Source organism: Mus pahari, chromosome 10 (genome assembly GCF_900095145.1).
Source record: "Mus pahari chromosome 10, PAHARI_EIJ_v1.1, whole genome shotgun sequence".
NCBI classification, from domain to species: Eukaryota; Metazoa; Chordata; class Mammalia; order Rodentia; family Muridae; genus Mus; species Mus pahari.
The window spans coordinates 95,565,207-95,580,274 of NC_034599.1; the positions used below are offsets into that span (position 1 = coordinate 95,565,207).

The following is a 15,068-nucleotide window of genomic DNA, read 5'->3' on the forward strand; positions in this document are numbered from 1 at the left end:
TTCAGGCCAGCATGAGTGAGTATGTTAGAACACAAGACCACTCCGTCCAGACCATCAGTTCCCATAGCTTGAGCCTCTGAGTTAGCCCCCTGTCTCAGCTCTTCTCTGGGCTTTGGTGCCTTTCCAACAGCTAAAGCACTAATTAATACCTGTCTAGCAGAGACCTTGTGAGCCAGTTATACCTGGCTACACACCAAGTGATAGGAAAGGGGATGTTTTACAGCCTGTTCTAACTCAGTTGAAGACAGGCTAAGCTACCACCAGGCCCACTTCTTTAGACAGCACGTTCTCCACAGGGAGGGAGCCCAATTCTCCATCAGGAAGGAAAGTTAAAACAAGTTGAATTATGGAATGGTTCTTGGCCTGCCAAAGGCCTCAGTGTGGGAGCTAGTATCCTGGTTATCTGTGGTATAACATTCCCCAGCATGCCACAGAAGAAAAATAGCTTCATGGGATCAGAAGGAAGGGCATAAAAAAAGTCAACCGGAGCAAGGCTGAGAAACACTGCTTTATGTGCAGGAATCATAGAATAGAAAACAGTGACGCACAGTCCCAGCCCAAATGGCGGACATTCCTACGTGAGACATCCACTGAGACAACAGGTCACCAGTGTCCACATGGTGAGACAGGAACAGTGATGTGAAAGAATTACAGTCACGCAGGCTCTCGAGAGCCTCCCTCATAGGGTAGAAACCCAGCCCCTCACCCTCCCTCAGTTTAGCACTGACATGAGTTTATCTGGTCTCATGGCTAGCGCCATCAGCCTGAAGGGTCCAAAATCATCTAAGGGACAGACCTCTGGACATGCCCACAGGGGCTATCTTGATTACATTCATTGGGGTGGGAAGAGCCACCCACAGTGTGTGGCACCATTCCTGGTTGGGATGGCAGACTGTATTAATGAAGAAAGATGTCTGAACAACTGTATATATTGACTGCTCTATGTTTTTAATGGAGGACACATTAGGACCAGATGTTTCAAGCTTCCACCTGCCCTGACATCAACATCATGATGAACCTTATCTTCAACTGTGAACCGAAATAACCTTCTTCCCCCTTCCTTTAGGTTCCTTTTGTAGGAATATTTTTGTCCCAGCAACAGAAGTGTAGCTAAGACACCTGGCATCAGTTCCTTACAAAGCCAGGACTGCATATGTACAAAGAAGGCTTTAAGCGCGGCCAGCACACTGTTGTCCACAGAGGGACTAACGGCCGCCCTCCCAAGTCCGCATCTCCCCTCCCCAGCATTGTATCTCTCTGTCCTTGTCTGGAGCCTGTGGTGGCAGAGGCACACGCACACAGCATATCCGTTCGTTGTTTCCAGCGGGTGTTAAGTAATGAAGACAACTTCCAAATGAGAAGAAATTAAGTGCTGGAGCGGAGTCCCTGCATTGTCAGGCTCAGCCGAGCCAGTGCCTCCTCAGAACACTCGCTTTGTGCCTGATACATTATGACAAAACCGTAATTGTTCTTTCAGTCTTTCCCCGATATTTCATAACAACGTGAAGTGGGAGTCACAAAGGTCAGTCGCGTTGTGGAACGAGCATTGTTCTTATTGTCCCTTTCTGAATGGTGGTTTCCATTTGCCAGGCTGCTCCATGCCCGTGCATCTTAGCAGCCAGGCCTGGTGGTGTTTAAAAGAAGCTGTACCACCTACTCAGGGCAGAGTGTCCTAATTTGCTAAATGCTTGAACCACTGTCTAGCCGCATCAACTGCATAAATACACTCATATGCAACCACATGAACACATACACAGGCATGTACACTTATGCAACACACATGCATACACATGTTTGCACGTGCATACACACACACACACACACACACTCTTCTCCCAATCAACCCACTCCAAACCTGTGAATGGAAACAACAGTAACTGTCATGTCCACAAGAATCAGATAACAGATGCGTTTGTCTTCTCCCTGGGGTAACTCCTGTCTGGTAGATGACAAAGAAATCCTAGGTCTTTCTGTGAAGCCCGGGTGTAGCTAAACCATGATTGGCAGTGGCTGGAAAGAGGAAAAAGATCACCTCACTGACCAACATGGATGCCTTTCCGCCTTTCCTTCATTCTTGCTTTCCACTAGGCATTCAGCTTCCATGTGAGGTGAAGTTTAGGTGCACCCGTGTCTACACAGGGACCCAGAGTGTCGTAGTGTCAAGGAAACCAAGGCTTCAGCCACCGCTTTGACAAAGAGCTCCACTGTAAGAACTCTTCCTTCTGACTCCAGGGCCCTCACCAGAGCCTTGCAACCACTTTGCCTTTAGCCCAACGCCATCACGTTCCATCTGCTCACCCCTGAGTTTGATCGTGTCCAGGAATAGAGGGAGTGCCCTCACCAGGACAGAAGCTGCCTGCCCAGCTGCCTCCAGCCTTCCATTCCTGGGTCATCACAGTCCTGTCAATTTCTACTTCCTTGGCTCTCACCATGTCTCCAGCGAGGCTATCTGAGTTCTAGCGTCCACTTCCTGGCCTCCATAGCACATCCTTTTCCTTATTGTGCATGTGATGGTTTCTGCTCCATTATCCACTCAACCAGGGGCACAGAATTAGTATGGTAAATGGCCACCAGTCTTACATTCATTTCTGCTTCTACTAGCAACTGTATGCTGACATTTTTTTTGTGTGAGGAACTTGCCCTTTTGCACCTCAAGCTGAGCAACTGAAGTGAATCAGAGATGACTTCCCCACCCAAACTAGCTCCGGGTCATGTGACCTAAGCCTGACCAATGAGAGTGTTCCATCCTCCTGTGACAAAGCCTGGGTCACTGAGAGGCTCAGGACCTATGGAGGCCAAGGGGACAAAAATCGGGGTGCTTCAGAGGGCAGGAGGTTAAGAATTTATATTTCTATTGACAGTTCAAGAGGCCATGAGTTTGAGACTGCCAACAGCCACGTGACCACCACACAGGGTAGAGGATGGAGTCAACAGAATGACTGCATTTTTCTCCTCTGTTAGCTCCACTATATTCACTCTACACTTCTCTACACCTTAGAGGACCAACCTCCATGACCTGAGTCAACAAGACTCCAATGATGTCTGTCTTAGGGCACGCATGCATTCATGCACGTGTGCCTGCGTGCCAGAGAACATTGGGTGCCTCACTAAACAGCTCTCGTCTTTAATCTTTGAGACAGGATCTCTCACTGAACCTGGAGCTCACTGATTGGCTAGATGAGCAGGCCAGCAAGACCCATGGGTCCATCTGTCTGCACTCCTCCAGCATGGGGTTCAGATGCGCTGCTGCACCTGTCTTTCCCACAGCACTGGGGATTTGAACTCGGGTCCCTGAGATCATACTGCAAGCACTTTAGCAAGTGAGATGTCTCCCCATGGAGCTCCTGCACTCCCGTTGAGTTCATCCAGTATAAGGTGCTGGCAAGAGACAGAGCAAGGGAAGAACTGTAAGAAGACAGCCTCAACCCTACTCTGTACAGTTTGGCAACAGCTATATTCTTACCTGCGTCTGGCCCTTCTCAGGAAGCTCCCTCTGAGGAACACTCTGGCCAGGTTCTGATAGCCCTGGCGTACATAATGACTTGGCACTGCTGCGATCTGGCTCCATCCCCATTCTCACTGGGTCCCTTAACTCTTTGCATATTTCTGTAAAGAATTTCCTAAGTTAGCCCTTCAACACTGCTGTCTGTTTTACATCAGGGCTCTGGCTGATACAGACAGGAACTAAGGAATAAAGGATCCAGAGACGGCATGTTGTCCCTGAGAATGGCCATGATTTCAATCTCAAATGATCTAGCCATAACGAGTGTCCCTGTTCTGTTTTTTTTTTTTTTCCTCCAGCCTGAGTTGAGCATCTGTCACTACAAACAAAACATATGGCTGGTAGGTAAAGCCTAAAGCCTTTGGTGGAAAACTCTGGATGTCCACCTTCATGAGAAAAAGGATGAGAACCACCTGGACCTCTTGTTCTACCCACCCCCACCTCAGACAATGCCCTGCCCCTCCTCCAAAAAAAAACCATTCCCCCAACACACATGGTGGTCTTTATCTCATACACATGCACAGGCTTCCCCCACCTCTCTCTCTCTCTCTCTCTCTCTCTCTCTCTCTCTCTCTCTCCTCTTTCTCTCTGACACATGCATGCAGTTTCTATCTATATATCTCTCTCTCACACAGACACACACGTGCAGTCTCTCTCTTTTACACACACACACACACACACACACACACACACACGCACATGCACACTTGGGAACACACTTCTTCCTCAACCCCTTCTGTTCCGAAGCATGCGCCTGTCCTCATCCCCCAGTGACAGGTGTGGAACCATCCACGCATCCACCTGCATCCATTCCTCCAATGTCCTTTCAAAAGCAGCCTGTAGTTTCCGAGCCTCTGTCTCCCCCACCAGTCTGCTGTTTACTGAGCTCCTTCAAGAAAGGGCTGTATTCTTTATCTCTGTGGTTTTGGTTCACAGTAGAGCGTTTCTCAAATAGATGCTCAACAAAACTGCTCTAGGTGAGCACGGACTGCGGGGCAAATGCTTACCCTGCATCTCACGCCCGAGTCGCCCCTTACAGAATCTGGACTCTCCAATCTGGAAGTGGCTAGACCCTTATGTGATACTCAGAGACGAGGCGGCTTCACCTGCTGGGTAAGGCATCTTCCATCCTGGCTTAGTCGGACCAGACAGCACTCCAGTCAAATCAAAACTTATCCCCCATGCATGCTATGGCTGCCCTTCAAATGGAAAGAAAGCCTCCTGCCTCCAACTTTAAGTTGCTCAACCCTGTTCCCAGCACTCACAGTTATATCCCATCTGTCCCCTTTCTATCTGTCCCGAAATCATGCTGTTTATCTTTCTGGTGACCATCTATGCCCCAGCAGCCAGCCCACTCCTGAAGACGGAGCACCTGGACTCTGCTCACCGTGGAAGGTTAGCAGATGTTTGCAAAACATTGTGTGAATGAAACACAGTTTCTCCTCCACCACCTCAGCCTTCTGCATGGCTTCCTAATTCTTTCTGCCATCTATTTTTTATTTATTTATTTTTTTTAGGGTTTCCAGTTATCATTTGCCACATGATCAATCCAAACCCAGTATCTGAAAGCAATGGTGGCATTTTTTGTGTTCCTGAACCTGCAGTTCAGACAAAGCTCTTAAAGAAGGCTTGCCCCTCTTCCACTCAGGAAAAGCAGTGGTGGCTCAAAAGATGGAGTGGTAGCCACCTGAAGGCTCATTTGTGCCCAGCATCGGAAGCTGGTCACGGACTGAAGCCTGAGCTGGGATGTGTACAGGGTATCCCTGGAACCTCCTCCTGCCACCTAAGTTTCTTTGACAATGTGGCAGCTCAGAGAGAGGAGTGAGCAGAGGGAGAGAGAACTAGCTTTTTATGGTCTTTTATGACCACAGCAGATGGATACAATATTCATGATCCAGCTTTAAACATTCCTTTTCTTTCTGTGATTGGACCCTGGGGCAAGGAATGATCACAAGTAGAGGGGTCCATGGGAGTAAACCCCAAACTTAGTTTGGGGCTGAAAAGGATCAGCAGAAAACTCAACAAATCCATCTGAAACCCCCAGAGGTAACCAAAGGGTCAGACAATCTCTCAGGGGATGAAGAACAGCAGATATTCAAAGCCTGGAAGACACGTGCACCCGTGTTTGTGTGTGTGGAGCTGGAGAGGACAATACTGAGGGAAGGAAGAGCTGGAATGATGAAGGGTCTTTCTTGGGTCCTGAAAGTACCAGGGAACCAGCAAGGGACTCACACACTTGGTATAAATATGAGGAGGTCACGTACCAAGTCATGGCCTCACACCCAAAGTATGTTCTCAGCAGTGGCTTCTTGGTACTGCCCCTAAACTTAATGGATTTTCTGGTGACACCGACACCGCATCCTTTCCCTCCAAGCTTACTGACCACCCCTATTCCTGGAGTGCACTCATCCTCAGAGGTGTGGAGACTCACCCAGAAGGGGCTTCCAGTCCTGTGAAGACCACAGCAGACATCCAGGAGCAAGAGCAGAGTTCAGGGGCAGAGATGTGTATGAGAACACACGGAACCCCTTCCCTCTCCTCCAGCTCACCTCCCAGCTCCAGATGCCCCTGGCATCCATGAGAGAGACAGAGCAAGGGTCCTATGCTATGGTGCTGGAAACACAGCACACGGGAAAGCAGAAGACAGTCAACCACAGTGCCCAGCTGTGGCTCACAGATAAGGCTAACTCTCTGCTACCACTGTGCAACTTCCTGCTGGGTCCTCTCTACGGTCATGGCCCTTGGAGGGCAAGCCACTGCCCAGAGACTGAGGAGCTGAAAGAGGTCCCATATCCAGTGCTGGGGTTCAGCCCAGTGTCTTCTCTGAAGCTGTCCAGTCTGCAGTTGGTCAGAGGAAAGGGAGTAGTTGGTTCATCAGGAAACAGCAGGGCTCAGGCTGAGGTAGGTAGGGCAGGGCCCCAGGAAAGAAACAGGGGCATCCATCTGCCTCCAGCCCTGTTTCTAGTAGGTAAGAACATGGACAGAGACCCAGACCTGCATAGTACCCTGGTCTCCCCACCCCACCCTTCACATACACACACACACACACACACACCTCCTGACTATTCCCTCAGCAGCAAGGATAGGCACAGATTCCACTCTGCAAACATTTGAGCTCCTGAACCCAACGAGTACAAGACCCAGAGGGCACATGGTGAAAGAAAGCAATCCATGGCCCCAGAAGCAAGGGGAGGCTCTTAGAAGGAGTGTGTAAATGGGAGACCATACACCCTGAGGTTGCCCTCCAGTTTGCAGAACAGCTGAGGCAGCGCTTTACGATGAGAAGAGACCCAAGATCAGACACAGAAAAAAAAAAAAAAAATGGCCAACTGGGACCTTGAATGACATCAGGCAGGACAAGGGTTCCATGGTCTAGAAGGAGAAGCTCCCAGTTTTAATCCACATATAAGCAGTGATTAGTAGCAAAGTCGCTGAACTGAGAGTCTGGCAAACCACTTCGGATCTTAGCTGTGGGGTAGTTAACGTCCATACAGGCCTCAGCTCTCTCACCTGTATCCCAGAGGAGATGCCCAGCAAGCCTAAAGGCTTGTGCATCTGTGCAGGAGGTGAACGTTCCACAAGTGGGTGGGCGCACAGTCCACTTCTGATACTTGCAGTACCCCGGGTGGTTCTTAGACAGCCTATCCCTGCCGAAATCTTGCCTCCTGTTCTGCTTCTCATGTGTTGAGACGGCAGAGGAGACACGCCTGCTGCGTGCTCCCTGGAGCTTCTTCGGGCCCCTTAAGCAGACCATCGTGTGTCTGACTTTTCAGTGCCGAGAGCCTGCAGGCTAGAGTCAGGGCCCCTCTCCCCTGGCTTGCCCACTTCCCTCCTGACCACCCGCTTCTGCCCACTTCTCTGCTCATTATCACCTCCACCAGGAGGTGGAGAAGCAGAGCCGAGGAGGTTAAATTCAAATCATTCATTTTGTCACTTGCTGCCAGAAAGCAGGAGGGGAGGGAGACACACGGGGCCTCAGGTGCGGGCTGTGGGCAGAAATGAGTCCTAGTAATTCTCAGGAAGTCTCTCCTGGATGTTTTCACGTTGGCCCAGTTCTGCCACAGAGAGCGCTGGGGGAGCCTTCTAGGAGCGGCCTCCTTAAGCAGCTGTTAATGGTGTTGTCTGCAGCGGCAGAGACTTCACCTGACCTGGGGAAGCATCTGCACTGGTGACAGAGAGAGGTGGGGCCTGATCCTTTAGCGGGTGTGTCAGTAGGGTTATTAGGATGTGGTGAAGGTTGTCCCCTGATCTTCAGCGTGGGGCATCTTTCCAGAGCTAACACTCCATCCACACTTGCTAGAACGTCAGAGGGCAGGCAGGTGAGGAAGACACTTTGGGAGCTAAACACTGGCAGAACGAAGCGTACCCTCAAGGGTGAGTGGACGCAGCAAAGGCAGCTTGATTAGCTCTGCCACGGGATTCGTGAGACGGTGGAGTATGTCTGTTTCTCTGGAGAATATCAACGGAGGGGGACATGCACCCTGAACGTGGGTGGCACTGTGGGCGGAGGGCACTGACCTGAGGAGAGGAGAGGGGAGGAGAGGGGAGGAGAGGGGAGGAGGCTAGCCCAGTACCAGAGTTCTCCCTCTCTCTGCTTTCTCTCCTTCTCCATCGTGATACGGACCGCTCCACAAGCCTCCCCCCTAAAGGTGACTGAGTCCTCCCAAACCATAAGAAAAATAAGTGTCCCCTGCTCTCAGGTGTCTGTGCCGGCTGTTTTTGGTCACTGCATCACAGAAAGTAACACAGGACCCAGTCCAACTCAACACTGAGGAAACTGAGTCACGGGAAGAGGGAGTGTGGCTGTGCATCTTGATTGACACCTGAGCATTGGCTCCAATGAAAAGTAGATGCCCATCCACCAAGGATCTATCCACCGTCCTGTAGGTCTCCTTGGAATATTCGTCCAATATAGCTTAACCTTCAGAGATGTGGGGCCAACGAACCAGCATGATGGTCCTAAAACCCCCCCGGGATTTTTTTTTTTTTTTGATGGTGCAGATGTCCTGAGCCAACCACTTAGGCAGTATCCCCCTCCAGTGTGAGTGTGGTTGAACACTCCAACCCAGGGGCTCCACCTATAGCTGCAACCGAAATAGAATCTGCAGACAGAGCCGAGGCATTTCGCATGCAAAATTTTTCTTTTAAATATGAAATCTCTCCCAAGGCATTACTTTATTATTATAGTAATTTCCTCAGAAGGGCAGACATCCAATGTGCTGTTTCTCCACCATCTTCCGAGACAGGGAAATTTAATAGAAATATTCAGGTTCCTTAAGTGGCTAGGGCAGAAGAGGGAGAAACAGGGATCTTCTCCAAGGAGCAGACTCCTGGAACCCCGGTGAAAGGGATGCTCCAGGCCCGTGGTGACAGGTAAGGGCCTGAATCATCTCCTTAGAGAGGTTGGTCTTGGTGTGTCCAGGGAAGAGGCAGGAGGGAGAAACAGAGGGGAGCTACGTGGGAAGTGACCTTTTATTCTCAGCGTGGAGTCATTTCTCTTCTCCAAGACTATGGAAACCTGGAAGCCCGCCTGGTCAGTGAGAGGACCCCAACAGCCACTAGCTGAGCTGGCGCCAAGCTCTTCCCACCCACAAATGGAGGCCAAACAGGTTCCATGTAAAGCCTATGCTGGAGGCGGAAAGAGGAAGAGTGGGTAAGAACACACAGACTCTACATCCTGACTGCCTGTGTTCAAACTCTGGCTCGACCACTTTCCAGACAGATATCATTATTAAATATTAAGTATGACTGCTGTGTCTCAGGCTTCTCACCTGAAACAAATGGGACAGGGCTTGATAACAAAAATGTTGTAAAGACTGATGGAGGGCTGTGTGTGTGTGTGTGTGTGTGTGTGTGTGTGTGTGTGTGTTCACACGTGCGTCAAAATACTTCTCCCCAGCAGTTTCAAAATCTACTGCCTCTAAGCTGCCTTTCCCTCAAACATCAAACACTTCGCTAAAACTGCAGGCGCCCAAGTCATTCCAACTTGGCCAGTGCAGACTGAGGTGAAACCTCCCCAAATTTTGGACAGCAGTCTAATGCCGACCTATCGACCTATCCTCCTGACAGTGTTTCCAGGGGCATCGGACTCTTCTAGGGAACCTACAGAAAGTGAACTTGCTAAACTTGGAGCCAAGAGTCCACAGCAAGCTGCCCAGGCAAACACAGGCTTCCAGACATCTTAGAACCCTTGGCCACAATGGCTGTCCCCTCTTTGGGGTTTCAAAATAGTCTCTCCCTCTTTCCCATGCAACAATAGCATGGCTTTCTTGAGTCTTCATATTCCACAGAACTCTTTCAGACTATCTATAGATTTTTTTTTTTCTCAACAATTACACAAGTGGCTCTTTGATTGCGGTCCTATCTCTCTTTAACACAGTACAAAGTATGTATGCAGAATTGGTACCACTGGTTCCAGCATCTAAGACTCGAATGGGAGGGCCCTAAATCCACTAGAGAGTGGAGCTACCGAGGGTGGGTGGTCGGGATGATAGTCTCCAAGTGACAGAGCTAGAGATAAAAAAGCCAGAGGCCACAGTCCAGCTTGGTGGGGAAGTAGGTGTCCATGGGGGACCTTGTGTCCCAAAGCCTAGAGGACATCGACAGCTTTCACCATCTGTCTGGGTCCCCTCTGAATGCCAATCCAGAAAGCCCAGCAAGCCTTTCCCCTGAGCTGCTTGTATTCCCCTAACACCTCACAGAGCAGACTGGCTGGAAAGGGAGACGGGCAGGAGGGAGGGGAAGAGATATGTTCTCTTTCAGTCTGGTTCTCCCATAGAAAGACCAACCAGCTTCCTGCCTGATGACATGTGAATTAGAGTCCCTCTACCCATCCTGCCCAGTTAGAGCCCAGAACACACCTACTATTTCTCCCTCCCTCCCTCCCTCCCTCCCTCCCTCCCTCCTCTCTTTTTTACCTTCCTCCCTCCATCCAGGCACAGGTCACATAAGGACCTGACTTCCTTCACCCACAGCTCCCCATCTGGACCACACGTGACAGACACTGTTCTTTTCTACCTGCCCTAGCTTAAACAGAGGACCTGCCTGAAATCCACCCACCCCAGGGATGCCAGGAAGAAGACAAGACACACTGGAGTGGCTGAAACCACGGAGGAGAACACTGCCTCCCCCAGAGCTGAGTTTGGGGAGGGCCCTGCTGTCTGTGTGTAGGCGGCTCATTGATCCACTCCTCAGAGAATTATTCTGTGCTCATCACAAACCAAATGAGGCTGGCCCCAACCCAGCCAGGCAGGCGGGAAGGCGGCTCTGTGTGTGGAGAGGAGAAAATGAACCTGCCTGTTGTCATTCGAGAAAAAAGGAGGGAGTGAATGGTGTGTTCTGCCCCTGCGCGCTGAGCAGGGGCAAGACGCTGCTTTAATATTCTGCTGAATGTGGTATTTCTTTTAACCCTTTCAGAGATTTTTTTTCAATCCCCAGAATAAAGCTTTCCTGCCAAGCAAGGGGTAAAGCCCCCAACCTGGACACTGAGACATGGGCCATGGCTCTAAAGTAGACCCTGCCAGCAGGCCTAAGTGACATGGCCCCCTATACGCCAGACTAGGCTACACAATGGCACCCATGAACAGCTCCACCGGGAAGACAAGGGGCTAGTCGGGGGGGGGGGGGAAACAAGTGTTTCAGGAGGAATGTGTCCTGATGCCTGATTTGTTCCCTCGAATTGCTCTGCAAACTATTTTGCCTATATACACATTCCCTCCATCTATTGAGACTCAAAGCCGAAAGCGTACTTCCTGAAGTGTACATCTGAGACCGAATCCCTGACCCTTCTGAGGTGCTAAGAGCGGTAGACCGGACCAGCGCAGTCCCAAACTGAAGACTTGAAGCCACCCGAGCTCACAGTCCCGTGGGCCACTCCACCTTGCTACTGTTCTCAACCGGCTTTGTTGCGGTTGGTTTCTATCCTTCTCTATTTCCACTGCTTCTGCACGTGTCTCCGGATGAATCAACCTCAAGCATACGCTGGGGTGCTAGCCACACTCCATACCAGTCGAAACCCTGCACATTCCAAAAGTCTCTCTCTCACACACACACACACACACACACACACACACACACGACCAGCAGCCTTGCAGGGAAGCAGGAGGTCAAGCGCAAACAAAAAGCCACGTTCAGGAAACAACCAAGAGCTTTCTGTGCAGTAATTGCTGCTTCCTCGCTTCCCCATCTCCACGGAGACTGAGCAGCGGTAGTCTTTGCCATGGCTAAAACATCTTCCTTGCTATGACCGAGAGGGGCACGGGAGTATGTCAGTATCTCTTGGAAATGGGCAGTGCTTTCTGAAAGGGTTAGAGACGCTGGACCAATGTTGGTCTGGAGTTTCCACTGAGCGAGTCAGTTTCACCAGGAACCTGCAATCCAGTTGAGCCAGCTCTCAGATGGGAACACAACAGGGGAAACAGAGACCCTTTCACGAGGATTTTCCCTACGGGTGGAGTCCACCTGGCCAGAGAGAGACATCCATCCGGATGTAGGGCTTCCAGCGGGGGTGGCGTGGCGGTGGCACCTCACCCCGGAGTTGCTCTGTTCGAGATAACTCTAACTGCTCTTTCTCTACTGAGATGCGTCCCTGGAGGTGGCGGCCGCCGCGGCTCCGCAGGGAAGGTTGGGGGCGGGGAAGGGGGCGGGAGGCGAGGAGGCGAGAAGGGATTTCCCACGGGATTCGCGGGAGCCCTGAGCGCCCGGGCTCCTGGGTGCGCCGGGTAAGGGGTCCGCTGAGCGGGCTTGGCTGGCCACCAGCGGGAGGCACAACCACGCTGAGCCAGCAGGGATGGTGTCTTGGCTTGTGGGCTCGCAGCCACGCAGTCTCTACTAACTGCCGGACGAGTTTAAGCACGGCCAGCACTCACCCAAGCCCACCCCTGCTCTAAAGCTCAGAAGGCGAGAAAGGCGTCCGCCTCGCACTTGCTGTCCCTGGAAGATTGCAACCCGGCAGCTTCTAGGGCTGATTTTCCCCCCAGGGTGCGGTCAATGGATTTGGCCCCTCTAGCTTGGCAGTCACTTGCTGAGGTACCAGTAGGACCTTCGGTGATCCCCCAAGCAGCTCCTGCCTGCGGAGCCCAGAGTCCGGAAACCTCAGACTGCGAAAGGGAGACAGCAAGCTACCGCTCGCCAGCCAGCGCATCCAGGCCCGGGATAGAAAGAGCCGAAGGTGCCGACTCTAGGAGCCCAGTGGCCCGAGGTATCGCTTCCTAGACCAGCTTCGCCGAGAGCTAAGGAGGTTGCACCGCAATGCAGCGAGATCCAGGCTCTCTAAGCCGGAGATGTCCGGGGATCGTGCTGTCTGGGAGCACCGGAGCGCAGGAGCCGGGAGACCCTGCGTGCAAACGAACCTGCTGTGGGCGCCCAGGGTCGGCACAGGGCATGCCTGTGGGTACCGCCCCAGCCCGGTGCCCCATCTCTACCCAGGCTCGGGGACATTCTCTCTCTCCGGCACCAGGATGCCCGGCTACACCGAGCAGCCAAAGGAGCCCTACGAAGCGCGCGGCACCCAGGAACTGGCAGCCGGCAGCCACCAAGTTGCTCCGCGAAGGGTACGTTACCTTCCATCGCGGCCACTGCAGATGCCAGGAGGAAGAGCAGCAGGCAATCCAGGGCCATCGCCGGCCAGCGGCCCCCAGGCCGAGCCCCAGCGGAGACGCGCCGCGTCCCAGGGCGCCGCTGCGCTCCCGGCGGGTGGCTTCTCCGTGTCCTTTCGCGCTCTAGCCGGGACCGGACTCCCCGGAGCGCGGCGTGGGCGTGGGCGGGAGTGTGCGCGCGTGGGGCGGTGCGGGCGCGCGTGGATGTGGGTGTGCATGTGTGTGTGTGTGTTTATGGGAGAGGTGGGTGTGTGCGTGCGTGTGTGAGAGAGGGTGAGGGAGAGCGAGCCTGGGAGAGCGCGCGAGAGCGTGTGCGTCCTGGTGTCACATTGCGAGCTACAGCGGAGCCTACGGGAGGACAGAGCGGGCCAGACTGACGGGGGAGGGAGCGGGATCCCCCACCATCAGCTCTCTCTCCACCCCTAACACCTCCTGTCCAATCAAGGAATCAAACCTGCAAAATTCCCTCATCCAATCAGGCGCGAGCACCTCCTTACACTGGCATTGTTAGTTTAAGAAAAACTTTTGCTTGCAAGGCTGTGTGGGAGGGTTGGGAAGGCGCTAGAAGGGGATCGCGCTCCCTCTCGTGGTGATTTAGGAGAACTGCAGCCTCGCACGCTCGCTTTCCCCAAGCTGAAAAGGAGGGGCTCAGCCAAGAAGTCAACTGAGGTCCCTTATGCTTACAGACACCCCACAGCTACTCCTGACTATTCCTATGCAGCATGCCGCCACCCTATAGCATTTTACTAATCAATTTTGTTTATTTTTGAGTCTTGTCTGATTTCGTTTACTCAGAATCCCTGGAACCTTAACAGAGTCTTATTCTTGGCATGCGTCAGTGGAGTGAGTGAATATGGTTTCAAGCCTTTATGGCCGGCTGCTGCTCGGGGGTAGTTAGGTCACCCGGTGGGCTTCCTATCATATCCTCAGCTGCATATCTCCAAAAGGCTCTTCCCAGGTGGATCTCTGAGCATCCACTGTAGGGCCTGCCGTCAGAAGACGGCCATAATGGGAAGACATGAAGAAACAGCCGAAAGTCTGACAACTTGGGCATACCTGGTATGGGGAAGGAAGACATTGTTTTGAACCAGGCCTGGAGGTAGGTGGGAAGGACTGAGTTCTGCAACCACAGGAAAACCAGGCTCCGGAATAGGAGCGCTTTCCCACGATCAGCTGATGATAATGCCCCATTTTTCTGTCTGTTGAGCAAGTCAGGCTGTTTCAGATCAGGCCCTGGCCTTGAAGCTTGTCAGAAGCTGTGTGGCAGAAGGTCCTCACGTCCTCCCACAAGGATAGGGATGCTCCTGGAAGACTCACGTGGGAAGGGCTTCAGCCCTCTCCCCAAACCTTTTAAAGACGTTAGCATCTGGCAACTCCCCTTTGGGGACTTAGTTACATTGATTCCCCACCCTGCGTATTTACTCTGTCTTTCACAGACACTGCCTCCCTCTTCACAACCCCAGTCACACTCATGTCCCCTGATTCTGACAGGTCTTTGTTTCCCAGACTTTGATACAGGCTGTTTGTGTCTTCCCCTACCATCCACCCATCCAGCCTCAGAACCTGAAAGAATGACGTCAGTGACCACCACTTAATCTTCCCTAATGCCACCTCAGCTTCTCTCTGTCCCTCCACAACACTGTGTCTTGAAGTCCCTTAAGCAAGGGATGCCCCTCTCTGACATGGGTGACTACTAGGTCTTCTGTGGCTTTGGCAACACTCTCCACAGTCCCATTTCACTGCCTACCTGCCTTAATACTCCTTGCCCTTCCTCCTTCATCCCTCCAGCCCCTAAAAGAGGGATCCCCAAAGCTCTTACCTTGAAGCCCCTCCCCCTCCCTGCACTGGTGACCAACTGCAGCCATCCCTGTGGATGATTATGGATAGATGATGGATGGAAAACAGATGTATGGATGAATGGATGGACAGACAGACAGATGGATGGGTGGATGGACAGACAGATTGACAGA

At 52.1% G+C, this 15,068-nt stretch overlaps 1 protein-coding gene across 1 annotated transcript in view; it reads right to left on the reverse strand.

Moving 5' to 3' along the window:
• Ephb1 (EPH receptor B1) overlaps positions 1–13,474 on the reverse strand; it is a 433,913-nt gene extending 420,439 nt beyond the window's left edge. Inside the window, exon 1 of the mRNA XM_021208040.2 lies at positions 13,063–13,474. Coding sequence (XP_021063699.1) covers positions 13,063–13,120 — 58 coding nt within the window. The 5' untranslated portion in view covers positions 13,121–13,474. The remainder of the gene's footprint in view (positions 1–13,062) is intronic.
• Positions 13,475–15,068: the final 1,594 nt, after the last annotated feature.